Raw genomic sequence first — 26,207 nt, forward strand, 5'->3', positions numbered from 1 at the left:
ACATGGTTCCAGTGATCCATATCCTTGGTCTGTTCATCTCTCTTGAGACCAAGATAAACAAATTTGCTTTAGATGGTGACAAGCATGTGTGGTGGTAAACAAGTGAGTTTTACGAAAAAGTGTATCCTCTCAATAGCCAAGCATGGTGGTGGGACTGACATGGTTTGGGGATGCATGAATGCTGTCAACATTGGCAATCTGAAATACACCTAAAAGAAACATGCATGTCAACATGCACTGTGACTACTGAAGCAGATCAAGATATTCTCCATAGGATTGCATTCAAATCTCACACCAATCTATTTAAGACAGATGCAGACTCAAAATGTAAAAGTTCAATGCAAAGAAAGGTTGAAACGCACACTGATGACCTCCCTTTTCATCCATTTTCATTTCGTTTCATTTCGAGACGATTCGAGCCAACACAGCCCCTTCTCTACCGGATTTTAATCTGGGGTGTACTCACTTTTGTGAGTACATGTTCAAACATTAATGGCTGTATTTTGTTTTTTTCTGAGTGAAAAAGAAATTTAAGCGGCTAAATAAGTTGTTAAAAGGTCACTAATCATTGAGTCAAAGTGAAATTTCTGTAATGCTTTCCTATGAAAAGATATACTCAAAAATCTGAAAAACTGTGAGGGGTGTATTCACTTTCGTGATATACTGTAGATGGCTACTTTCACTTTTACGTAGGACTCAAGCAAAGTAAAGATAGTTTTACTTGAGTGCAATTGTTCTGTACTCTTTCCACCTCTAGATTTGGACCAGTGATCAAAAATCCCCATCCCATAGTCCATGACTGCAGCCACTACAATAGAGGAGTGTTATGTCTACAGTATCTGTCTATCTGTGTGTTGTGTAGGAACTTCCTCAAGGCCTTTCCCCTGATGGGGGAGACACAGGAGAGGGAGAGGGTACTGGTGCACTTCTCCAAAAGGTTCTGCAGCTGTAATCCTGACACACCCACATCAGAAGGTAGGTCACAAATACACGCACACACACACACGCACATACATGCACGCACGCGCACACAGGCATCAGCACACACAACTGTAATGTCAGCAAGAGTGTGAAAGAGACACATGTCAGAAGGAGAGTACCTGGGTAGAGGAAAAGGCTGTAACGCAAGCAGGACCAGCATCTATGTGCACACACTGTGTATATTGACATACACACAATCAGATCCACAGGCATCCACATATGAGTCCATGCATACAATGCAGCCAGTTACATAGTAATATATAGGACATACATATCTATTGTGTATAATGAGATAATGTGCTACTAACTTAATGTTTAGTTGTATGGACTAGTATACTCAGTGGGTGTCTCTGTTTGTGTCCAATAGATGGTGCCCATACACTTACCTGTGCTCTCATGCTACTGAACACAGATTTGCATGGACATGTAAGTATGAACCAGTCTCTCCTCCGTTTGTACTGTTACACACACGCACAAGCCAAGCACATGCACACACGCACACATGCACACACACCCGAACGCATCCACGCACGCACGCACCCACACACTCACACACACACACACACACACTCTTTTGGGCATGTATAGCTGTCCTGTCACTCATATCCGTCTTCACTCCTGTCTCATCATTCATCTTTTCATCTCTGTCTGTCGCTCTCATCTCTCACCCACAAGATCTTCCCTCTCATCATTCCATCATTCCTTGGCTTTCTCTATCCTCCACTCACATCCTTGTGATCCCTCTCCTCATCTCTACACCCTCTATAGATTTCTGTCTCCCTTACCCCAGTCTGTCAGATTTTTTCAATGTATTTTTTCGAATTCATTTTAGTGGTCAGGCTAGATATCAGCTCTCCATACATTCAACAGACAGCATAGATATGCAGTAGTCCTAGTGTACATTCAGTATATGAATATAGAAACTATGCAATAGAGACAACAATGTAAATAATCAGTAAGTACCTACTTCCACAAGTGGGCCCAATGTGGTAAATAGAACCCAATATAGTACATAGAACACATTTAGTGGGATGGATTGTGCACTGCATAGTGCAGTGCCGTGTCTTCAGTTTTTGCCTGAATGCTTTGACACTATAGACCCATGCTTATGCTTTTATTGTGACAGTTACAGCGAGACAGGAAATGAGTGGGGTGAGAGAGATACAGGGAAGGCTCAGCAAATGACCTCGGGTCAGAATTGAACCTGGGTCAACGGTGTAGCCATCAAGTGCCCAGATGATTGAGCCAAGGCTGGACCGACTTAAATGCAGTTTTACTGTACTGTAGACAAAAGTGCAGCTTTACATTTTTGTAGCAATTTTCTAACACACATGTGCCTTAAAATAACACACATACACCAGCCGTCTACACACTATTTCTGCAATCTCAGAGCGCCATTATGAAGGGCAAAACTAGAGGTGACTCAATGTACAATATTAGCCATGCAGCAGATGCATGGCAGTGGGAGAGAAGATGTTCTATATGTTCTCTCTCTCTCCCTCTGTGTGTATTATTGTTCTACACTCTCAACCCATCTCCCTCCCCGTTTCTCCCATACTCTCTCTACTTCCGTTCCCTTCCCTGCCTATGGCTATTTCTTTCCCTCCATCTCTCTTAGACCTGCAGCAGTGCATGGCACACAACTCACTCCCAACTTTTAGAACTGCAACACTTTCAGATTGTTTCCGCCTCTCAGCCCCGTTCTAATGTTCCAGAACTAACTGTTACTTGCTGTCTCTAACACTCATCTTTCTCCTTGCACTCTCCCCATCCTTTTCTCCTTTCTCTGCCTCTCTCGTTTCCCCCTTTTCCTCTGCCAACTGGATGACAGGTGGTAAGTTGCTTCCCTCTCTCTCGGCTGCTTCCAGGGGATTCCAATTTAGTGTGTGTGTGTGTGTGTGTGTGTGTGTGTGTGTGTGTGTGTGTGTGTGTGCGTGTGCGTGTGCGTGTGTGTGTGTGTGTGAGTGTGTGTGTGTGTGTGTGTGTGTGTGTGTGAGTGTGCGTGTGTGTGCGTGTGCGTCTGTGTCTGTGTCTGTGTCTGTGTCTGTGTGTCTTTGTGTGCTTGCGTGCCTGTGTGTGCACAATAACATTTGTGTTGTTGATTCTATAGGAAGCACTAGTCCGCACACTCATTGAATTAACACCGTAAATGTATTCAGTTAGGGTTCGCAGTCTCTTGAGTCAACACTTGGAATGGTGTTGAATTAAAACACCAAAATGTACTGTGTGTTTGTTTTCTGAGTGGGACATTGGAATGCTGTCTAATGTGATCAGAATCAGATCATGTGACTGTCCTGGATCTGTGCTCCTGTGGCTGACTGCCCCTGGCTGCAGGTGTCACCTGGTGCTGTGTACTTCATAATGCACTGCCATGTCAAATACAGAAGGGGGATGTCTGCACTGGAATGAAGCCTCACAACAGTGAAATAGCACTTGAAATTTGTCTCACTGGCCACGTTTGTGTGATGTTATTAATTCCAAATTAATAATTCAGAATTTAATAGTTTAATGGGGTTTACATTGCATTGTTCTTTAATTCTTAATTGTGAAGTGTTTACATAATGTTTTCGACGCAGAATTAGGTTCGAGTTGATTCGTCATTAAATGTTTTGTGTAAACGAGGCCATTGATGCAGAACAATCTGAATGTCTAAAAGGTGCCCTCTGTTGCCATGTCAAAGCAGTTGTGTGTTTTTGACTTTGGCTTCATTGAGTTTAATCCTTAACTGTGGCGGGGCTTACTTGATTTAGACGTATTACTAAACATATTTAGTTGAGATGTCTTGAGCACTCTGCTTAATTCAGTTTTACTGGTGACTGTCTTTGGTTGGGGTTCATTAGTCTTAGTCACCAGTCATTAGTCTTAACCGTGATTGGCAGCTGAAATTACATTGTATTACACCTGGTGGTGAATGGTGATAAGACTGCCAGTCTGCTGAAAATTTGCTGAGAGGAATGCTTCAGTCCTGTGCTGCCTCCTGGTGGCCAATTTGATATTGCTGCAGCATTGACATTGGACCAAATAAAATGTGCTCACTTCGAAAGCACTCCCATTCGTACTCCAGTGCAGTACACTGATTCACTGGTGCACTCTGCCTACTGTATTTGTATGTTTGTCATTCTAGAATATTGGGAAGAAGATGTCCTGCCAACAATTCATTAGTAACCTCGATGGACTGAACGATGGCAAAGATTTCCCCAAGGAAATGCTGAAGGTGGTGACAATCACATTTATAGTACTGCTCATGGACACTTGTTTCTTCATCTCTCTCTCTCTCTCTCTCTCTCTCTCTCTCTCTCTCTCTCTCTCTCTCTCTCTCTCTCTCTCTCTCTCTCTCTCTCTCTCTCTCTCTCTCTCTCTCTCTCTCTCTCTCTCTCTCACACAAGTCACATACACAAACATACAAGCAGGCACAGACATACTATCACAGTCTCACATGCTGTTTTATTATGATACGTAGACAGCTTCATATTTCAGATCTACTGTTACTGCATGGAATTGTTTCATTCTCACTTGACGGCAGTGTGTACAGTATACAAGGTCTGTCTGGTCTGTTTGTCCAACATTTTTCTGTTTCTAGGTTTTTCTGTATTCTGAGGTACTATCTTTGGTAACACTTTAGAATAACTAACTACCCCAAAACGACTTAATTAACATTTAATAATAATTAACATTCAACAAAGCATTTACAAATGTTTGGAAATGAGTAAGAACCAAACTACGACTGCACAGTGGAGTGGGAATCAACTTCTACTGTGTGAGTTTGATATGGTTTCATGCCTTCTGCATTCATGCCGATGCGACTGTGCTGTGTCTGCTGTGTTAACATAATATTTCTTGCCCATTTATAAACATTTGTAAACATTTTGTTGATATTTTGTTGATAATTAGTTCATTATGTATAAAGTGCTTATAAAGGTTTTTACAGGTAGTTATTTTTAAGTGTTACCCTATCTTTTTGACACGTGTCTTCAACAGTATCTCTTCCTCGCTCTCTGTCTCTCTTGCTGACATTGCGGTTTTGTGTGTGTGTGTGTGTGTGTGTGTGTGTGTGTGTGTGTGTGTGTGTGTGTGTGTGTGTGTGTGTGTGTGTGTGTGTGTGTGTGTGTGTGTGTGTGTGTGTGTGTGTGTGTGTGTGTGGTGTGTGTGTGTGTGTGTCTGTGTGTGTGTGTGTGTGTGTGTGTGTGTGTGTGTGTGTGTGTGTGTGTGTGTGTGTGTGTGTGTGTGTGTGTGTGTTTGCACTCAACTATAGGTGCTGTACAACTCTATAAAGAACGAAAAGTTGGAGTGGGCTGTGTGAGTACATCTCTATCTGTTAGACCACCGCAGGCATTGTGTGTGTGTGTGTGTGTGTGTGTGTGTGTGTGTGTGTGTGTGTGTGTGTGTGTGTGTGTGTGTGTGTGTGTGTGTGTGTGTGCATGGTCAGTGTGTGTGTACATATTGTGTGTGTGTGCCTCTGTGTGTGTGTGTGTGTGTGTGTGTGTGTGTGTGTGTGTGTGTGTGTGTGTGTGTGTGTGTGTGTGTGTGTGTGTGTGTGTGTGTGTGTGTGTGTGCCTCTGTGTGTGTGTGTGTGTGTGTGTGTGTGTGTGTGTGTGTGTGTGTGTGTGTGTGTGTGTGTGTGTGTGTGTGTGTGTGTGTGTGTGTGTGTGTGTGTGTGAGAGAGAGTGAGAGAGTGAGTGGGTGTGTGTCAGAGTGTGTGGGTGTATGTTTCTTCATGCTCATACTATACGTGCACACATAGTGTTGTTAGTGTGTATCAGGGCTTGACATTGGCACCTGCCAACCGGCCAAATGCAGGTAAAACTTGGCCGTGGCTCCTAACAATTTCAGTCTCACTAGCCACTTTGACAGGTAACTAGCTCTTTTGTGTGACGAATCACAGTGGTTGCATCATAATAATAATCAATTGTTTGTACTTAAATGCAAGAATGTTCTAAAGAAAAAAAAACCGTCAACAAAATTCTGGCTAGCAGAAAGGCTAAATGGCTAGTTACCACTAGCCACAGTGGCCAATGAACAAAAAAGTGGACGTCAAGCCCTGGTGTGTATACATGTATAGTGTTTCCGGGAGTGTATGTGTGTTCCTGCTTTAATGGCACATGTATTTTTATGTCCTTCCAGTGAAGAAGAGGAGTTGAGGAAGAGTCTGTCTGAGCTGGTGGAGGATCACTGCGAGGGGGGCAAGAGGGTTGTCCGGGTAACAGACGGTAACAATCCATTCATTGCCATTCCACTGCTGGTCAACGCTGTCACCTACAAGCATGGAGTCCTGACACGCAAGAGTCACGCTGACATGGATGGCAAACGCAGTAAGAGTGTGTGTGTGTGTGTGTGTGTGTGTGTGTGTGTGTGTGTGTGTGTGTGTGTGTGTGTGTGTGTGTGTGTGTGTGTGTGTGTGTGTGTGTGTGTGTGTAGGGGGGAAGTGATTACTGCAAGTATGAGCATATGAATATCTGGGTATTTGTATCTTTTCTCTGTAGCCCCTAGAGGTCGTCGCGGTTGGAAGAAATTCTATGCTGTGCTGAAGGGGATGATCCTGTACCTGCAAAAGGTATGTGCTGCAGCTGCGCACTCATACACACACATGCACACCTGCACGCACACGCCCACGCACGCACACACACACACATTTAATGCTTTTATTTGGATCTCAGCATAAAGGCACCGATACAAATCTAAATAGTGCTGGAAGCAAATTTCATAGCAGTGAGTAAGGACTGATCAGAAACATAGTCCTATACAATACATTACACTAGGTCAGAATGGCCTGGTTAATTTAAGTTGTTTAGGGGTAGACATGGCACCTCCTTCGCCATATTGCTAAGCTACCAATTGTTGCGGAGATTGAGCAGTATTTAGCAGTCCTTTTTTAATTGTCCTTATTAAGTCCACAGAGCTGTAGTCCACACAATGCAAGCCTATGTACATGTCCTAGGCTGCCAAATAGAATAACAATAAGCCTACAGTTGAAACCTTGATTTGTGACCACATCCGTGAGTGTCTGGTATTTTAGGATCTTTGAGTGTCCATGTAAAGGGAAAAGCTACTTCCACAAAGGAGACATTTTTATTGTCAGTATCTACAGTTTAATGCAGTGGTGGACAAAGTAAGTACTTTCGTGGTGTAATTACAACAGTAGCACATGATATTACATAGCTGTTACACCAATTACTCCATTTTACCTACCTATTGAGATAGACTTTGTTATTACTGAAAAACAATAAAAACCTAACAAGGACCCACCACAAACTCAACCCAACCTGTGCAGAATCAGCTTATCGTAAGACGAGTACATTGGTCTACTTTTTACTCAGATAAGTTACCTGTGTTGGAAAGAAACTGTTTCTTTTTTTTACTTTTGTCCTCTTTGTTTACTTTGTTTTGTTTACTTTGTCTAGCACTGGTTTAATGGTGATGTCCGGTGATGTCTGATGTGTTGGGAATGTTGCTTGTAAGGGTGTCACCATGACTATAGCTGAATCAGTACATGCGCTCTGCACAATTTGTGTGTATTTGTGTTGAAAGTTCCTGTGCTTCCTTTTGATATAATGTTGACCAGTCTGTCATGTCACGCTATACAGTCCTTTATAGAAGTTGCACCCATTTAAACACACACACACACACACACACACACACACACACACACACACACACACACACACACACACACACACACACACACACACACACACACACACACACACACACACACACACACACCACTCACAATAGCTACTACACAGGCTAACCAACATTCAGCAATGTGAAAGCATAATAAAAGATGTTCAGTGTATGTTTCCCCCAGTGTAATGCGTGTGTTTTTGTGTTGTGTTCAGGATGAGTATAAGCCTGATAAGGACCTATCGGAGGTGGACCTGAAGAATGCGGTGCGTGTGCACCATGGTCTGGCCACCCAGGCCACCGACTACAGCAAGAGACCCAACGTCCTCAAGCTGAAGACCTCCGACTGGAGGGTCTACCTCTTCCAGGCTCCGTAAGAGGAGAGAGAGAGAGAGAGAGAGAGAGAGAGAGAGAGAGAGAGAGAGAGAGAGAGAGAGAGAGAGAGAGAGAGAGAGAGAGAGAGAGAGAGAGAGTGAGTGAGTGAGTGAGTGAGTGAGTGCGTACCTGCATGCGCATGTTTGGGTGTGTGTTCATGCATGCGTATATGTGTGTGTGTGTTATGATATGAATAGTTCTAGGAATTGCCTAGGAATTGACCTTGGCATTTAGGAATTGACACTGCTATAAGTCGGTGCCCGGGTGGCTGGGAGAAGCTCTGTTCAGTCAACTACTACTACATCACTACTAAGACCACCTCACACTTCATCCAGCCAATTTACACTTCCAATTTTCTCCCTTATCTGGTGTGTGTGTGTGTGTGTGTGTGTGTGTGTGTGTGTGTGTGTGTGTGTGTGTGTGTGTGTGTGTGTGTGTGTGTGTGTGTGTGTGTGTGTGTGTGTGTGTATGTGTGCGCGTGTGTGTGTGTGTGTGTGTGTGTGTGTGTGTGTGTGTGTGTGTGTGTGTGTGTGTGCAGGAGTGAAGAGGAGATGCTGTCGTGGATCTTCAGGATAAACATGGTGGCCGCGCTCTTCTCTGCTCCCGCCTTCCCTGCAGCCATCGGCTCCATGAAGAAGTTTGGCCGACCAATACTGCCATCATCTGGCACCAGACTAAACCAGGTACACATGCACGCACGCACGCACGCGCGCACGCGCACACACACACAAACGCACACGCACACACACACACACACACACACACACACACACACACACACACACACACACAACATTGTGAAAAAGGATCTGTTGGCTTGTTGGTACTACTCTTGTCGTGTTGAGGGAATACATCCTCCATCACAATTAAGTATTAATAGTTATCCTACCATTGATATCTTAGTACTATATTGGGATTCCTGTAGTCTAAATTTGAATGTGTTTGCTTCAGTTTACCTGTAGAACATGTTTAGTGTATATTGATTATTGTCCACTAGGTGGCACATTGTAATCAGAGACAGTGTTGATAAGTGACTGTAACTGCTGACAATGCCTTACTGAGTATTATACCTAGCTTCACACTTGCAGTAATGGCATCTGCTAGCTGTTGCCTGCAATGTGCTGCCTGAATTATCTGACAAAGTAAAGAGCAAGACATGGGAATGCTTGGTGTGTACTGTATGCTTGGTGTGTTTTATTTGGAGATACAACACTACCCTACCCAATATCCAAAACCAATAAAAAGTTACCCTATCCTACCTTACCTTTCCCAACTTACAAAAGCTGATGGAAAAACTCAAATAAATCTTTCAAGTTAATTTCAAATATGTTGGGAAATACATTTTCACTTAACACACACACACAGTGCAATAGCACTATAAGTCCAAGTGTGTATGTGTGTGTGTGTGTTTGTGTGTGTGTGTGTGTGTGTGTGTGTGTGTGTGTGTGTGTGTGTGTGTGTGTGTGTGTGTGTGTGCGCGTGCATGTGTGTGTGAATGCATGCGTGTGTATGTGTGTGTGTGCATGGCAGGAGGACCAGCTGCGCTCGCATGAGAATAAGGTGAAGCAGATCTCCCTGGAGCTTGAGGAGCATCGAAGGAGCAGCTCCGAGCTCTCCCCCAAGAGCAAAGACTACGAGGAGCACCGGCTCAAAGAACACTACCTTGCCTATGAGGTCAGTGTGTGTGTGTGTGTGTGTGTGTGTGTGTGTGTGTGTGTGTGTGTGTGTGTGTGTGTGTCTGTGTCTGTCTCTCTCTCTCTCTGTCTGTCTATGTGTGTGTGTGTGTGTGTGTGTGTGTGTGTGTGTGTGTGTGTGTGTGTGTGTGTGTGTGTGTGTGTGTGTGTGATTTGACATCTTAAAGGCGTTGTGCTGCTGGACATCTCTTGTCTTGCATTACATTTTATATGCCCAATATCATATTACTGAAGGGAATGCACTGTATCCAAAGGATACACACTACTTCACTCGTTTACAACTTCATGAAGCATTGAAATGATTTTGGAAACGTTATTTTCAAGGCCACATGCATTTCAGATAGTGGCCAAAGGCACAGTAACACATCACATGACATATAATTGAAATGCCTTCACAGCACTAATCAGTTAAAGACCAGTAGAGTACAACTGACAGTAGACAATTTCTTGTAGCGCTTGCAAGATTGTAGACTTATTTTAAAAATGAAACAGGTTGAGGTGACGTGGCTCGGCAGCCTATTGCGCCAAATATTAACGCCGGGGACCCAGGTGTGGCCCCATCTCTCTCTGCCACTCATTTCCTGTCACCATCTTGGACTGTCCTATGATCTCAACAAAGGCTTAGTAAAAGCCCATTAACAAATATTTAGGAAAACAAATGGAAAAGGTTCTTCCCGGAGCACTAGAGGGCGATGTAACCAGCTATGCTCTTGTTACAAACAGCAGTAGGAAAAAGGAGAGGAAGCGTGATAGAGGAGTGAGTGGAGGAGATACATGTGTAGCAAAGAGGTTGGATATTTAATAAAGAGGAATCGAAACACGCCCACTCAATGCAAAAGCCAGTGCTCAAAATTCGGTCTCCTAAGGGGGCGTTGTCCCTCCTTCTTCTTCTCTTTTCGTGGTGTTTGCACACGACGGGCGCTACCGCCATCTACAGCGCTAAGGGGACTTCATTGATTCTCAACCTCAGGACTCCGAAGGTCTCCTAACCGAAGGTCTCCTAAAGGGGCGTTCACCCGACATAAAGTGGATACCGGAAAAGAAACAAAATGACGCTTCTTGTTAGATCTACTTTCTTTGTGTGTAGCATGAAATTATGTGTTTTTTAAAAAGCACATAAACACCTGTCGGCTGTGAAATAAACATCTTGTAATCCTGCTTCTTTTTTCTAAATCATAGCTAAGAAAGCTTTCAAAGACCTATCTCATAAGACAGTATGAAGAGGTCATAACCAGCCATAACCAGCCATAAGGCGGTGTCCATGATAACTTCTATCATTTTTTAACACAAGGATTTTAACAGTCATATCCATAACCCTTTTAAGGAGTTTTTGTTACATAGAAGGTGTTAGGGTCATATAGAAAAATAATTTAAAAAGGGTGAAAAAATCATAACTCATATTCATCCTCATGTTCCCTTCATCCTGCTTGTGAATTCCTGTGTATATGTTTTGAGAGTGAGAGGTACAGAGAGAGAAAGATAAGGAGACAGTGAAGAGAGTGAGTAAACTCAATCCAAGCTCTTGAATTTAACCACTGGTACTCTCCTCGCGCAAGGTTGCAACACTGGTACACAACTAGACCACCGAACAATATCTGCACTCCTTTTTCCACATAAGTCACCCTCTGCCTTGTCTACTCAATATGTAATCAGTATTGTATCAAAGAGTTAAAACAATATTGATGTATCAGCCCCCCAATATGGTACGGGTCAAAAAGACCCGGGAACATCTCCTGTGTAATAGAAATGTGCAGGGGGGTTAGCAATTTTCAGATTCATGTTCCTCACAGAAAATGAGCCAAAGCCAGTGACTCTCAGTGTGAAAGAATAATAACTGATACTATTTTTCTCAAGTAAAAAACTGAAAACAGGTCAAAATGACCCAAACACCTCACAAGGGTTCATCAAAAATAATAATGCAACGACAAAAAATGAATGAACATTGAGTTCTTTTTGAGCCTTGAGTGTGTGTGTGTGTGTGTGTGTGTGTGTGCGTGTGTTTGCACATGCACACATCCGTATGTGTATGTGTACGTACGTGGGTGCGTGTGTGTGTGCACGCATGTGTGTGTGTCCGCGTCTGTGTCTGTGTGCATGTATGAAAAACATGTTTGTGATCTCCTGTAACGCCTCCCCTGCTCTGCTGCAGAGGGGCCGCTATGAGACCTACTCCTCCCTACTGGGGGCCAAGCTGCGGCTGGAGACGGATGATCTGGACCGGCTGGAGGCCTGCGTGCTGAGCGGAGAGGCTGCCGCGCGAGACGGAATCCTGCGCAAGACCCAGTCCAGCCCCCACATCAGCCCCGGACACCACAGCCACAGTCACAGCCACGGCCTCAATGGCAGGAGCACGCCACGGACACCTCCGCCCACCTAAACACACACACACAGACAGACACACACACACACACACACACACACACACACACACACACACACACACACACACACACACACACACACACACACACACACACACACACACACACACACACACACACTCATGTACAAAAACAGATTCCAATGCATTTCCTCACACATAGCACAAACTGCATCCAGGTCATAAACCACCTACATATAAGTTAACAGTGCCATGCAAATGTGATAATAAACTTTTCCCATTACAAACATAGCATTCACAGACACACACACACACACACACCCTCACACACACACTTGGGATGCATTCTATCGGCACAGGTACATTGCTTGCCCGTACCCAAAGTATCAGTACCTGTGTGGTGGACAGGTGGAGGAAGATGAGAGTAGAAGAAGAGAAAATTGAACTCTAACGAGCAAAAAAACAAAACAAAAAAATCCCAAAACTTAACAAATGTAGCATAATTATCAAATTGTGTTAGCAGTCCAGTTGCAGCATTGCTATGAACTTCTATGCACTGATGTGCCAAACTCCAGAGGACGATGAAGAGAACAGGTCCCGGAGGACCGTTACCAGGGCAACAAGGAGGGAGGTCCATGATGTCATCACCATGGTGACGGCATTTCCTAAAGATGTCAGACATCTGGCATTGCAGATGAAGGGATTGCCGTCACCGTGTAGTTGGGCAAAAGCAGAACTGATGCAGGGACTATTTGGTAACCTGACTCTCAGCAGATGACTGTAGCTCGGAGTAGCTCAGTGGGACGCCATGTGGAGCTTGGTGGAACTACATTCATCTGGTGGAAATCTGGTTATGGAACTTGTTGTGGGCATCATTTTTCACAGGTGTTAAGCCCCAGATGATGGGTATTCACACACAAGCACGCACACACGCACACACACACTTCTGTGCATACCCACATACAGTATATTCTATATCATATGTACACACACACACACACACACACACACACACACACACACACACACACACACACACACACACGTTGTAGTAATTCCTGTGGACTTTTGCTATTCAAGAGGTAGCCTGAACTCTGGACTGAACATACAGATTTATTTATTCTTTTTATTTATTGTTTGTCAGTCTGTCTGTTTGTTTGTTTGTTTCTTGTAGAGCCTGCCACTTTATGGGTAGCAATGTTTTTCAGTGCCACCTTGTTCCTGTGGTAGGCAAGAGTGGTGCATGCTGGGATAGTATTATCCTGCAGGAGCTGAGTCGACGCTGAAACTGGTCGTGTTCGAAATGTATGTTAACTATGTAGTGCACTACAGGAATTACACATTTCTGTTCCCTACATAGGGTACTAGTGTAAACGACCTCTGACACTTCATCTTCAGAAAACAAAAGTCCTGTTGTTAATTTCCAGCACGCCTTCACCAAGTTAGTCAGATCATTCTAACTAGCACAACTCCTCAACCACGTAGACGAGCTAATAAGAGAAATCATCTGTTGGGACTTCTTTATTGCTCAAGCTAAGGTGTCCCCCTCAGAAGATCAACGTCCGATGGGGTGAAACTCTTACCGTGTTTAGAAAGTGTTGTGATGCATCCTTTGTTTTATGCACGTTGAACGTAAAGGAGAAGGACCGAGGAGGTTTTTTGGAGATGCAAAGTATTTTATGTAAGTGTGGAAAAAGTGAGAGGCTGCACTGTAAATTCTGCAGTGCTCATTTAACACTTAGAGAGTTGATTTGACATAATTTGGACTTAAATGAACTCTCTAAGTGTTGAATTAATACCACAACATTTACTGTGTGTGTCTGATCATGTATGCCCCATATCGATGTGACTCTGACAGGTCAAATATGTGCATTGCGGAGAGTGAGGCTGTCAGAGAACGGATGCACGGGTTGTAAGATAGGAGGTTCCTGTAATGTTGATTGAAAAAAGAGTGGTTTATGGTTTATGAACGCCTGTGTGTGTGTGTGTGTGTGTGTGTGTGTGTGTGTGTGTGTGTGTGTGTGTGTGTGTGTGTGTGTGTGTGTGTGTGTGTGTGTGTGTGTGTGTGTGTGTGTGTGTGTGTGTGTGTGTCTGTTGATCATAGGAGTTTCATTCTCTCATGGCTGACCATTGTACCACTGTCTACTACTATGAAATGCATCAACAGTACCTACTGTTTGTTGACTGAAATGGTCTATCCTCTGGTAATCTGTGGAAAAAAAGATCACATATCCTATAAAACGGAATGCTAAAATGGACTGTGACTTTTGTAGTATGGCTGTAGTAATGGTATACAATTCCCCACCACCACCCTACCCTCATAGAATACTGACCTACAGTCTAGTGAAGATCCGTTATTTCATGGTAACATTGTAATATGTTATTTGAACAGAAGAAGAGGTGAAAATATTTAACATTTGCAGCGGGACTGCCCCCATGCTCACTCTTACCTTCATCATTTCATAGTCCAGAGGAATGTAGCCGCCAGGACAGACGTTGAGACCAATCATCTCGCACCTTGTGCAGAGGGGACACCAGGGGATCAGTTGAGTCTGGGCTCCACGGCGCTGGGCGTCAAATGGTACTGCTGTTCTGGAGTCTTCCACTGCGACACTGGACGCCCTTCCCTGCCCGCCCGTGCCACTAACCCTCGTAGGACACGCACTGCTTGGCTTGATTAGGCCAAATAGCACTAAGCGCACTATGCGCGCGAAGCGAGCTTTTTTTGTTCTTCCAGTTCGGGAAAGATCTGGGGTGAAAGTAGAAGTGCTTTTTTATACACCATTATTAGTAACGGCTTTGTTATTCTCTTCTTATTAAGCATCCCTTCCCGGCTGTTGTGCTAATTTGACTTCCCCCGAAATTTAGTGTAGCAAGCAAACGCTGTTGTTCTAGAGACTGTGATGGTCCGTCTTTGTTTAATCTCGCTTTGACAAGGGGAAGTTTTGGCTGAAGTAATCCAACCTCTGACCGCGTTCTCTTTGTTTTTGGGCAGTCTGTTGTTACGCTTCCTCGGGGGTGAAGTTTTTATTTGATCGGTCATGGCTATTTGTTACATGTTAGGACACAATAGCGCCTTTGCCGCTGACAAGTAAAAGTGCCACATAAAAGTCATTTTTTTTAACAAACGTGTCTGGTCTCTATTATATTGGTCAATCAATGTCTTACCTACATTACCACTATTTCAAGTTGTCCAATAGGAACAGCCGCTATAAACATCAGATCAGGCTATATATATAGGAAAACAATGTCGTGAACATGGAACATTTGGTTTATCACTACTTTCTATCACATGTTATTGTGTACTTTTTAATTAAAAGTGTATTATTTGACAGTCCAGGCCCTTTGAGATGAGTTGACCTTGGTAAACATCTATTGTACTCCACTATATGTCGCTTTAAAATGCCGCGTCATTGCGCGCTCTTTCAGGACCGTGGATAGTTCCTATATGTGTCGCTTTACAATGCCGTGTAATTGCGCGTTCTTTCAGGACCATGGACAGTTCCTATAGCCTACGCGAAATTTGGCAATTCAATTAGCTTATTAACATTCAGAGTCATTACGGATCTCTGATGAACAAAAGTAGGGTAGTTCTGGAGAAAAACAATATTTATAAGCAAGCAGGCAGTCCAAAAATAGATGAACGCAACATTAGAACAAATTGTTCAGATGCCCAGTTACGTACAAGGTGTGTTGAATCATTATAATTAAGATGTCTAGAGGTTGAAATATTCTCCAGAGTGATTAAATATTTGTTTAGTTTTTACGCTTTATGTAGCTGTGAGCTGCAGTTATGAAATTGGCTTATCCAATATCAACCATTCGGAAATAAGATACTAAAGCTTTGGTTGGAGATCATTTCCCATTGTGAAGTCTAACAGTACCACCCATGCCATGTCAGTAGAGGGCGGTATATCCTTTGTTGATACAAAACCTTGGGCTGACAACCACAGACTCGCATGACAAAAAATACTTGGAATTCTGTCATCATTTTGTGATGCCCTGCCATGGCCTAATTGGCAAAACTGGATGATTATCCAATCTATCATTTAGGATGGTCATACATGTGTCCATACATTGTGTATGTATCTTAAACCTCTATTACAGACACTTAGAACCCCTTGATTGTTTCCCATCAAGATTGAACAGATTAATAGGCGCAACTTTCACCTGTAATGCATGATATGTAATGATTCTCATGAAGACTTAACAGAAAGAAAGAAAGAAAGAAAGAAAGAAAGAAAGAAAGAAAGAAAGAAAGAAAGAAAGAAAAAAAGAAAAAAAGAAAGAAAGATTAAACAAACTTGGCTGTCATAACAGGTGGTCAGACTCATATCTGATCCGATCTTACACATCGTCCCTCCATGTAACAATTCATTTGGTTGACTCCACAACTCCTCAGAACACCCAAAACAACAGAAGCATCTTTGGGAGGAATGAATGTTTTATTGCAATTAGTCATTTTCAGACAAAAAAGAGGGCTCTCCAACTCAGAAAACATTGTACCTGTACAAAACACACCGTTTACCAACAACAGAAACTTCATTAAGTGGTGAGGATACACAAACAGCAAGGAATGGAGAAAAAACAGTAAGATACAGCTTATCCCGCTGACAACGATGGTAGTAATGGTGATGATGTCTATGACAATTAAGAGTACAGATTTGAATAGTTCTAAGCCAATTTAAGCACCATATTCATGTGAGAAGAAAAAGGGAAACAAAAAATAAGGAATACTCTAGAATAGTGAGAAAAGTTAAACATGGATGCATGAGTTTGTTGATCACAGTTGTTTTAATCATCAGACAAATTTGTTTTTTTAAGGATTTTTTTGTTTAAGTTTTTTTTGTAATTTTTTTGTTTGATTTTCTTTTTCTTTTTCAAACCAACTAGAGAAAAGAAGAGTCTTCACTACTGCGTCACCATGCAGTTGAGTTCAGTTAACCAGCTCCAACACACACAAAATAGACTTCAGGAAGGAAGAAGAGCTTGATACATTTCTGCCCGACAGTAAATTGTCACATAGCCTGGAAAGTAATTTCATGTTTCTTTAAATGTGAGATTCTCCTATCAAAAATAATATGCAGATTTTTTTTTTACTTTTCTTAATACATTTAAAGTGCAAGTATTCATCCATTTGATTCAATGCTTCTGTTAAGTACAAAATTCAAAGAAAGAAAAAAGAAACAGCAATATGCTTTTCCTGTATGGATTTATATATTTATATTTTATATATATTTATATAGAGAGATATATCTATATGTTATCTTTTTCCATAAAGAGGAGCATCATATGTAACAAACCATATATACACACACACCACAGGCCATATATATATTCATATTTATATTTATATAGAGATTTTTTTTGAAAGTACAACACATTTGTTTGGGTTTAAAAGAAGCATGACAGAGGATATGTGTGAGATGTCCTTGTGCAGTGGACCTCTGCCTCTTAGAACCGATACTGCCCCCGGCCCCTCCCATCTCATACAACCACCCCATCACACCACTAATACGCTCACCCCCCGGCACCCCCCACTGAGGCCTGTAGTCTTGCTGTAGTCTGGAGCCCCGGTGCTGAGTGGGAGTGAAACGCCACGGAAGTATTTCATGACATCCCTTCTGTCTGGGAGAGTTCGTGGAGCATTGGCCAGTAACAATCACTGTGGAGATCTTCAGCTCTTGCACGCGCGCACACACACGCGCGCACACACGCGCACACACACACACACACACATACACACACACGCACACACACACGTTACACCCTCGCAAATCATTTAGTCAACACAAACATGGAAACTGATGCATTGGCATCAACAGAAAGGACGAGTGGGGGGCCATAACCCCCGTCAGCCTGTTTGGAAAGGAATGCCTCTTCAGAGAGTGCCAACACGTCGGGGAAGAACTGAGAGAGGGGACTCAGGGAAACACAGAGAACAGGCGACAGGTGAGAGTGTGCCCAGTTCTGTCCATGAAAATGCTCTCCTCTACAACAGGGTTTTGTTTTTCTTTCGCACAAAACTCTCGCTCTCACACACGCTATCCTAGAATGTTGTTAAAATGCACCTTTTTTTGCTCTCGTGGGTTTTCTCTTGACTATCTGAGCTCATTATAGGATTTTAAAATCTTATTTATTTTTTTGTACTCCAGATCAGCCATCACTGATCTGTTTGTCAGCACCTACACACGTAAAGAGACCCACAAACACATACAGAGACAGGCAATGGCAGGAGAGAGCAGAAGAAGCACCTCTAGAAGGTTTTTTTTTTGACTAACACCAAAAAGGAAACAAAGTGCCACCACAACACGTTTTTTACAGCTCAAGAAAAGGACCAAGCATCATCATCACTGTACTGTCGCAGCGCGGAGGGCAGCACAGACATCTCTGGCTATACAGGCTCCACCTAAGGGGAGGTCAGAGGTCGTTGCTATGGAAACAATCATAACATCTGATTTTGATTGGTCTCCTCTTTTGCACTGCTTCTAAGCCAGGCAGTGTGCACTAAGAAAAGCACCCGTAGTGCTGTTCAGTTGCTCACACACACACACACACACACACACATACACACGCACACACACAGAAAAAGAAAGAGCTGTTTTAGTGCCATTTAAGCACCTTAAGGATAAGCAAAAAAAAAGTCTCTTTTTAAAGAATCACTTAGAAAATAAAAGATGTGCGTATGTTTTTGAGCATTTTCAGAGGCATTTCTGTACAAATGTATGTTGTGTTTCTTCTTGTGTGTTTTGTCTCATGTTTCTTAATGGCCCCCTGCTATGGCTCTGCTGTTGTGGTCTGTGGATGTACCACCCATCACAGAGTTAGAGAAAAGCCTGGGTGGTTTCCAGTTTCCATTTTCTATAGTTTTTTTTACATCTAACACCATACAGAAAAGGGGGGAGCTAGCCAAGTTTGTGTGTGAGAGAGTCCTCCAAAGGGATGGGTGCATCATGGTCAAAAAAAAAAACTCAGAGGAAGCCGAACGTCTTACTTTATAAGTAGCCCTCTCTCTCTCTCTCTCTCTCTCTCTCTACACATATGCATGCAAGTACACCCGGCCTACGATGCAGGACATAACGAAGGGTCAATGTGCCCTGCACTGAATGGCAAGTCTGATCTTTCCCCCGTGAGTTACCACAGACTGCGTACTGGCATTGCAATGAGAAACTGGGTGGGTGGGTGTGAGGCCAGAGAGGAGAGAGGCCTGGGGTGGCACACTGGATAACCTCTGGCTTGCACGTGTGCCATATCCAGGCCCAAACTGGGCCAGCTCTGCCCCCATATTGTAACTATACACAAGGCAGCCTGGCCATAGGTCTACGGCTGCTGCTTCACATGTATGAAAAGGACCACTGAGGACAAGGTGCATAAATTAAGAAGCTGAACAAAAAGCTCATAGCCTTCTTCAACCCAGGAAATGGTTAGCATGTTTATAAAGGGAGTAAAATAAGTAAAGAAAAACAAAACGTATTTTCTGTTAGACTGTTTTCATTAAACAACATTCTTCGATGTTTTTATATATATATAATTTAAGCCTCTCTTTTGGCCGAGCACTGTGCCAGTAACTCTGAGCTTCAAGAGAGAGTGAGAATGTTTCAAACACGCTTGAGCAGCGAACTACATGGGAACGTCCCCCGGTGGAGTGCCTGTGACTGGGTTTTATGCAGCGTTGGCGCTGCGTCGCAGGTCGGAGCACAGGCACAACTCATCACCGTACATAAAGTGCCGGGAAAAGCCACGAGTAGAGATGTACGTCTAGGCTTTGTGCGTCTCCACAGCCGTGCGTAAAGGTAACCTATTGCCTGTGGCGCACTACGCAACGCAGGGACTTGGCTATCCACTGGGAAAACTATTATCCGTTCATTTATACATTTAATTCTATTTGTATTTTGCGTGTTTGAAAAGGAATAAGTGCCAGGAAGTGCTTCACATATCTATTTTCAAAAATGAATTCAGTCCTATGCGTCTAACAGAGAGAACTGGTTCCATCGGTACACAAAAAATGCCACGGTTGGCACGTAGGCAACCATATTGCACGCGATATTGAAATGTTAGCATTGTAGCACTGAATATGCGCTGGAATATGACAACATTTCGTGTGATGTCACATCGACGAAAACAAACAGGTAAGCAAACTGATTTTTTTTAGCAAGACCGGCAAAAACCCACGAAGCGCGTGGGTAGTAGCACCATAAAAACGCCCTGTCCCCCTGCACGCACCAACACCCCTGTCCACACAAACCGACGGGACAGCATACATGTAAAACTTTACTGTTAGTTTCACACAGAGTATTACGTGTCCCCCCATCCCTCCGGGTGTCTCATCCATGTTTACATCACTGCCCGGCTAGATCTTCATAGATCACCGCTCGCCTCTCCCGGTGACAAGACAGAGAGAGAGAGCCGAGGAGTTTGTGTGTCTGAGTTTGGCTGCTAATGGCAAGTCCGTAGAGGAGCACCACAAATGACGCGGTCACGCGTCTGCAGTGAACCAAAAACGAAGAAAGACGAAACAGTGATCGGAAGAGTCGGGGCGCGTGGAGTATGTAAACGTGTGGAGCAGGGATAAGGCACCAGGTTGTTTTTTGACGTCGTAGAGGACGATCCACGCGGGGATTACGTGCAGCCCCCACTGGATTCTTCTCTTCCAAAACTGGACTCAAAGCTCGCACTGGTGGACAGCTCCTGCCTCCCATACCCCCTCCCCATAAAGGAAAAAAAAAGAATACTCCCACAGAAAACGTGGGCATGTTTAGAATTTAAATATATCTGATTCACAAAATCATAATTTGTATACCTAAGTTAGCACTTTTTGTCATACCATTTGCCCATGGGGGTACGGTGCTGTGGACTGATATTCAATATTAGGACTACAAGTCATCGTTACAACGTGTTCTCTGACTTGGCGCTCTCGTTTGCCGTCTCTACCTTTTTAATGGCGAACGATATAAAATATAGTACCTCTAATTCTTCAAATGCGTGCTTACTTTCGTTTCTTTCTCGTTTTCCGGATAGATGTTTGTTGATGCGTCCGCCAAAGTCTGTGCACAGAGTGCACAAACGGATACCAGGGCCTTGCTTTTGCGTACCATAATACTCTGTGTAAACTTCTATGCTGAAGTTTTATTTCATAAAACTCCTAGATTATTTGATTTGTGCTGGAGTCAAACGGTAGCACACATAAAAATGTATAATATATATCTATATATAGATCCTCTTTTTTCACTATAACATCTTGAATTTGCACTTTGGAACCCATTTCAATGGCCTGGACGTGTACAAAACTGGCTGCTGACCGGGGTGACATAATCGCCGGTCCATTATCATTTTGTGAGCAGAAAACAGTTCATAGACCAATGTTACTGATAGCAGCGGCTTACTGTAGTCTGGTGGGTAAGTGGGTATTTTCCGGTGATGAGTGAGATGTGACTGCAAGTCTGTGTGAAGGTTGTGGTAGGGGTGATCCCTTGGAATTTTCTATCGCGCTTTTAACAATAACAGTAACGGCTGATTAAATGTCATTCCGTATCTCGTATATATTTCAATTTCCGTTCAGCGTTCTCTCTCACTCTGTAATTCTGTCGTGTTCTCTCTCCCTCTGTCTCGTGTGAAAATCCTTTTCATATCCATCAGTCCTCGTCTCCTTCGTCTCCATGTAGGCCCTCCGGTAGTAGCTCGCGTGCCCTCCTCTCTCTACTCCGCTCCTGGATGCGCTTCATCTCGTCCGCATATTTACAGAAGGTTGCACCGAATTTGGACCAGACTTTGCAGGGCACCGTGATGGAGTTGCGGTAGGTCGGCTTCACCTCGCTAACGCGCATGAACACTCCGTACTTGTTCGAGCCGACATCGAAGAAGAAGCGCTTATTGTCCACCGTGAGTGAAGTGCCTTCCGGTAGCTCTGCGGGCTCCTCGTCCACTCCGTAATCATCAATGAGTTTAGCCAGCGCGTCACGGAACTCAATGAGTCCCTGGGCTGGAAGAGCTATGGTTTGGCCTTGTGCAGTTCCCAATCCGGGCCCCCGATTCACGGTCTGACGGATCCTCAGAAACCGCCCCCTCTGGTTTTCTTTTAGATCCATGTAATACTTTCGATTCTCGCGAACCAGAAACTCGCTCTTCAGGGCCCGCCGGGGTTCGTCTTGCACCGTCTCCGGATTACTAGGGCCGAGCTGGGCGTAATGCTCGATGAAGTCCCCTAAGTAGTCACGGAACTCCACAGCTACTGACATCGACAGAGTCAGGCGGCTCTTGTTTCCCCCGGCCCCGACCTCGGCTATCTTTAGGAAGCGGCCTTTAGCGTTCTGCTTGACGTCCAAGTAGAAGCGCTTGTTCTGGATGTCAACGCGTTTGGAGGCAAGCTCCTCGGTGTCATGTTGGAGTCGGGACGGGTGCATCGGGAAGGATCCAGGGCCCGTGGCGAATCCTCCTTGCTCACTGCCACTGTCTCTGTCCGCCATGATGTGCGTCCCCTCTTACCTTCTCGCAGTGTGCCTCAGCCTGCTGCAGCTCAGTTCGCCAGCAGAAACAGCTAATGCTCTCGCGAGATCTGTACATGACACACAAGGTTGCTGTTGGAAATGATAGCGACTGCTGCAATGAACGAGTCTGAGAATTTGGTCGTAATTGTGGGTGTGTCGAAAGCGTCAAAGTTGCGTCTGACATGCGCAGCTGTGCGCAGTAGAATGGAGAACAATCTAGACACTGCAGTTGAATCAAAGGCATTTCTGTATCACCATTCCAGGTTTCATTTCGTTAAACCGTTTTAGTTCATTGTCAAGAGTAGTGTCAAGAATTATCAACATTGTTAATAACCTGAAAAAATGTCAGCAATGGTCAATGCTTTTGTGTGAGGATCTAGTGTATTTTTTTTTTTTTTAAACTATTGGTTACACTGTATTTTAAAGACGAGTCACACACACACACACACACACACACACACACACACACACACACACACACACACACACACACACACACACACACACACACACCAAGCTCCTTGCCTAAAGCACCATGTTTAACAAAATTATAAGCGTGTTTATAAGTCTGTAATGCACTTCAGATGTGTATTTTGTATAACTTTTACACACCACAGAATGCAATGCACATAAAGCAATTCCATCTGGGCCTATATAATTGTAGGAGACCTACTTTGGCTTTAATACAATTTGAATTCAAAAGTTAAATGTTATTTCAATTAAAATCTGGCCCTTCTTAATCTCAAGCTGAGGAAACTGTGCAGTTTTATAATGTAACATTATTCTAATACCTGTGCATGAAACAAACATGTATCTGGATATCAGTCATATTTTGATGTAGCCTATTACCACGTGCGAAACGCAAACATATTTTAAAGGGCAGAGTTCATTCCAGCGGTTTCAGCACCATGGCCAGTTCCATGTACGCAAACAAAGCCAAAACAACGTAAATAGATGAATGAAACCATCTACTAATCCGACTGCACTTTCACTCCGTTGAGGTGTTAATGCTACTCCTCGGACACTGGAGAGCTGATTTAATGGATACATCCGGGGTGGCCAGAACGTTATATGGCTACCTTTCACTTCACCAGACCTAAACCCCCGGAAATAAACCTTGCTCTACGGTGAACTGAGGAGAGCAATTACGGGACTACTTAAACTACCCGGGTGTCGCAGAGGGGATCCAGCGGATGGTCAATACTGAACAAATTATCCATCCTTTCCTCCCCTTGTTACTATGTGCGACAGATATTTGCTTCGACCTGTAGAAGGCGCTCAACAGCAGGAAATAAAGCCATAGGCTGCCTCTCAAACGTCGCATTTATTTGTGCCAAGGGATGCTGGTAATATTTACACTATCCGCTTGGCGACCGCTGCCGGACTGTATAACTCACACACATTGAGTACGAGTGTGGGGTTATAGGAAATCTTATTTTCTGCCTCTGCCTCTCTGCGTGTCAACCATCAACCGGTTGCCAGGGTTGTGACACATCACCATCCTGTCAATACAGCGTCCCGACCTTATCTGATGCCCGCAGGACCTGTTGCGACTGTCAACGTGCGCGAAAGGGCGTCGGAAGATTTCGTCTCCCAGTCGGGCGACGCCTGGTTAGTCGGTTTGGGGACCAGAAATGTGAATGTGACCAGAATGCAGCTGCGTGATTTAAGGAAAGGATAACTGGGGAAAACATTGCTGATTGTCCAGAGATTGAGACGACTGGGATACTTTCGCAGCGTTAGTCATCGCATCCTGTGGCATGGACCATTATTGCCAATTCTTTGGGGAATCGGGGAGCGCTTTCTCTGGGCTGTGGATTTTTAAGTAAAAGTTGTAAGGCGCTGCATTGTGTCGATTCCATACGTAAATGACGTTGATGCGAATGCACGAGTTGCTGTATTCGCGCGCCTCGACGGATACTGCTCTCGTGCGGATGTGTATTCGGGGAGCCTCTCCGTGACCTACAAGGCGTCGTATGTGCTCTGACGGCACATCACGGAATTTGCGCAGGAAGTTCGCACAGACAGCAGCGGCCGGCCAGGTGATGTTTTCTCACGTAAGCCGGCAGTGTGTGCAGGCAGAGCGGGCAGGGGACGCGCTTGTTGCATCGCCCAACTGAGCAGCGTCCTCGGCCTCTCCGCGCCGTCTGGTTTGGGCGTCGATAACGCTCGGCGCGGAACAGAACCCTTAATACGGTATGATTTTCACTTGCTTGTATCTCTGCTGAGGTTCAACCCTTTCACATCGAAAACCGCATTTGAAAGTCAGTGCGCCCAGTCTGGTCCATGACATTGGCTGGATAAAGGGGGAACCTGCGGCGTTTTGCAGTAGCCCATGTTGTGGTAAGGTAGCGTATTTTATGAATGCATTTTTTCGTTTCGGAATCGGTATTTGAAGGAGAATGCAGCAACGACATTTTTTCAATCGCGCATCACCGCTGACTGGAGCTATTTCCGGTTCCTAAGTGGCTCGTGTTTCCCCATCGCGGGCTGCATGGGGCAGAGCGGCTCGCACACAGATGGCACGGACTCTTGCGCAAGGTCTGCCGCCCCGCGCATTTACCGGAGCCCATTCACAGCCTCCCGCCGCCACCTTAACCCGACTCCATCACCCGCGCCCCTCGTCAGCCCCGAGAGCACTGCAGCACCGCGAGCGGCCGCCGCTGAGCCCCAGCAGACGGCATGAGCAGGAGACTTGATCTGGCGCTTTTCTCCATGCTGCTCGTGGGGCTCTCGTTCGCGTGCTACGCCCCGAGCTTGGATACCGCGCAGGAGCAGGCGTACCGGGCGGCGGTGGTGATCGAAGGTGAGGTGTTCGCGCTACCCGAGAACGTCTCCGTGGAGCCGTACAGTGTGAATGTCAGGGTGCAGGACGTGTGGCCGGTTAACAGCGGCGGGCTGGAGCGCGAGCAGCTCGTCACCGTGGGGGATTTCGGCTCTGAGGCGCCGTGCGTGCTCGTGGAGAAGGACCACAGATATATATTTTTCATGGACCCCACAGAGGAACCTTTAGTATTCAAAGCCTCTTTTGCTCCACTGGACGCCAGCGAGAAGAACCTGAGAAAGGAGGTGGACAGCATTCTGTGTGAGGACTGCGGTAAGTCTGCTCTGGGTTCTTCACTAATGGACCATTGCTATGGTGATGCTACAAGGTAAACGTGTGTGTGTGTGTGTGTGTGTGTGTGTGTGTGTGTGTGTGTGTGTGTGTGTGTGTGTGTGTGTGTGTGTGTGTGTGTGTGTGTGTGTGTGTGTGTGTGTGTGTGTGTGTGATCATGATTTTAAACCAGCAGTTTCGCAGCCTATCCGGCCATGTTCACCAACCTGACTAGAGAAGGGCTTTTCCTCTTATAACTGGATGAAATGTGGCGACGCGCGCATGCTGGGCGTATCTGCAGTATTGTTCCCCTTATAAACATTGTGGAATACCCCGATGGACAGACACACATAGACATAGAGACAGACAGACAGGCAGACAGACACATAGACACTCTCGCACTGCGCCCCCTCTCACGTTTACACACACACACACACACACACACACACACACACACACACACACACACACACACACACACACACACACACACACACACACACACACACACACACATTAGCTATCTACGCTGGAACGAACCTTCAACCTGATGCTTTAACGTTCGAACTGTATCATGTGAAGTCACACTCACCTGTCAGTTTCTTGTCCTGAACCTC

The 26,207-nt window shown here is 44.6% G+C and overlaps 3 protein-coding genes across 3 annotated transcripts in view; 2 read left to right on the plus strand and 1 right to left on the minus strand.

Annotated features, from left to right (window-relative positions):
* Positions 1 to 15,339, plus strand: part of psd2 (pleckstrin and Sec7 domain containing 2) — a 54,812-nt gene extending 39,473 nt beyond the window's left edge. The window contains exons 8-17 of the mRNA XM_063189059.1: positions 863 to 975; positions 1,349 to 1,407; positions 4,106 to 4,195; positions 5,234 to 5,277; positions 6,103 to 6,290; positions 6,462 to 6,532; positions 7,818 to 7,975; positions 8,516 to 8,660; positions 9,508 to 9,651; positions 11,821 to 15,339. Coding sequence (XP_063045129.1) covers positions 863 to 975; positions 1,349 to 1,407; positions 4,106 to 4,195; positions 5,234 to 5,277; positions 6,103 to 6,290; positions 6,462 to 6,532; positions 7,818 to 7,975; positions 8,516 to 8,660; positions 9,508 to 9,651; positions 11,821 to 12,048 — 1,240 coding nt within the window. The 3' untranslated portion in view covers positions 12,049 to 15,339. The remainder of the gene's footprint in view (positions 1 to 862; positions 976 to 1,348; positions 1,408 to 4,105; positions 4,196 to 5,233; positions 5,278 to 6,102; positions 6,291 to 6,461; positions 6,533 to 7,817; positions 7,976 to 8,515; positions 8,661 to 9,507; positions 9,652 to 11,820) is intronic.
* Positions 15,340 to 16,332: 993 nt separating this feature from the next.
* On the minus strand, positions 16,333 to 22,770 carry purab (purine-rich element binding protein Ab). Its single transcript, XM_063188967.1, has one exon. The coding sequence runs from the start codon at positions 22,473 to 22,475 to the stop codon at positions 21,645 to 21,647; it is 831 nt and encodes a 276-aa protein (XP_063045037.1). The 5' UTR covers positions 22,476 to 22,770; the 3' UTR covers positions 16,333 to 21,644.
* A 1,520-nt stretch (positions 22,771 to 24,290) lies between these two features.
* Positions 24,291 to 26,207, plus strand: part of nrg2b (neuregulin 2b) — a 99,796-nt gene continuing 97,879 nt past the window's right edge. The window contains exon 1 of the mRNA XM_063187714.1: positions 24,291 to 25,593. Coding sequence (XP_063043784.1) covers positions 25,179 to 25,593 — 415 coding nt within the window. The 5' untranslated portion in view covers positions 24,291 to 25,178. The remainder of the gene's footprint in view (positions 25,594 to 26,207) is intronic.

The sequence above is a fragment of the Engraulis encrasicolus genome, chromosome 22 (assembly GCF_034702125.1).
Source record: "Engraulis encrasicolus isolate BLACKSEA-1 chromosome 22, IST_EnEncr_1.0, whole genome shotgun sequence".
NCBI classification, from domain to species: Eukaryota; Metazoa; Chordata; class Actinopteri; order Clupeiformes; family Engraulidae; genus Engraulis; species Engraulis encrasicolus.

Bases quoted from the DNA above. Each gene is read 5' to 3' on its own strand.
- purab (XM_063188967.1), bottom strand. From the start codon at position 22,475: ATGGCGGACAGAGACAGTGGCAGTGAGCAAGGAGGATTCGCCACGGGC.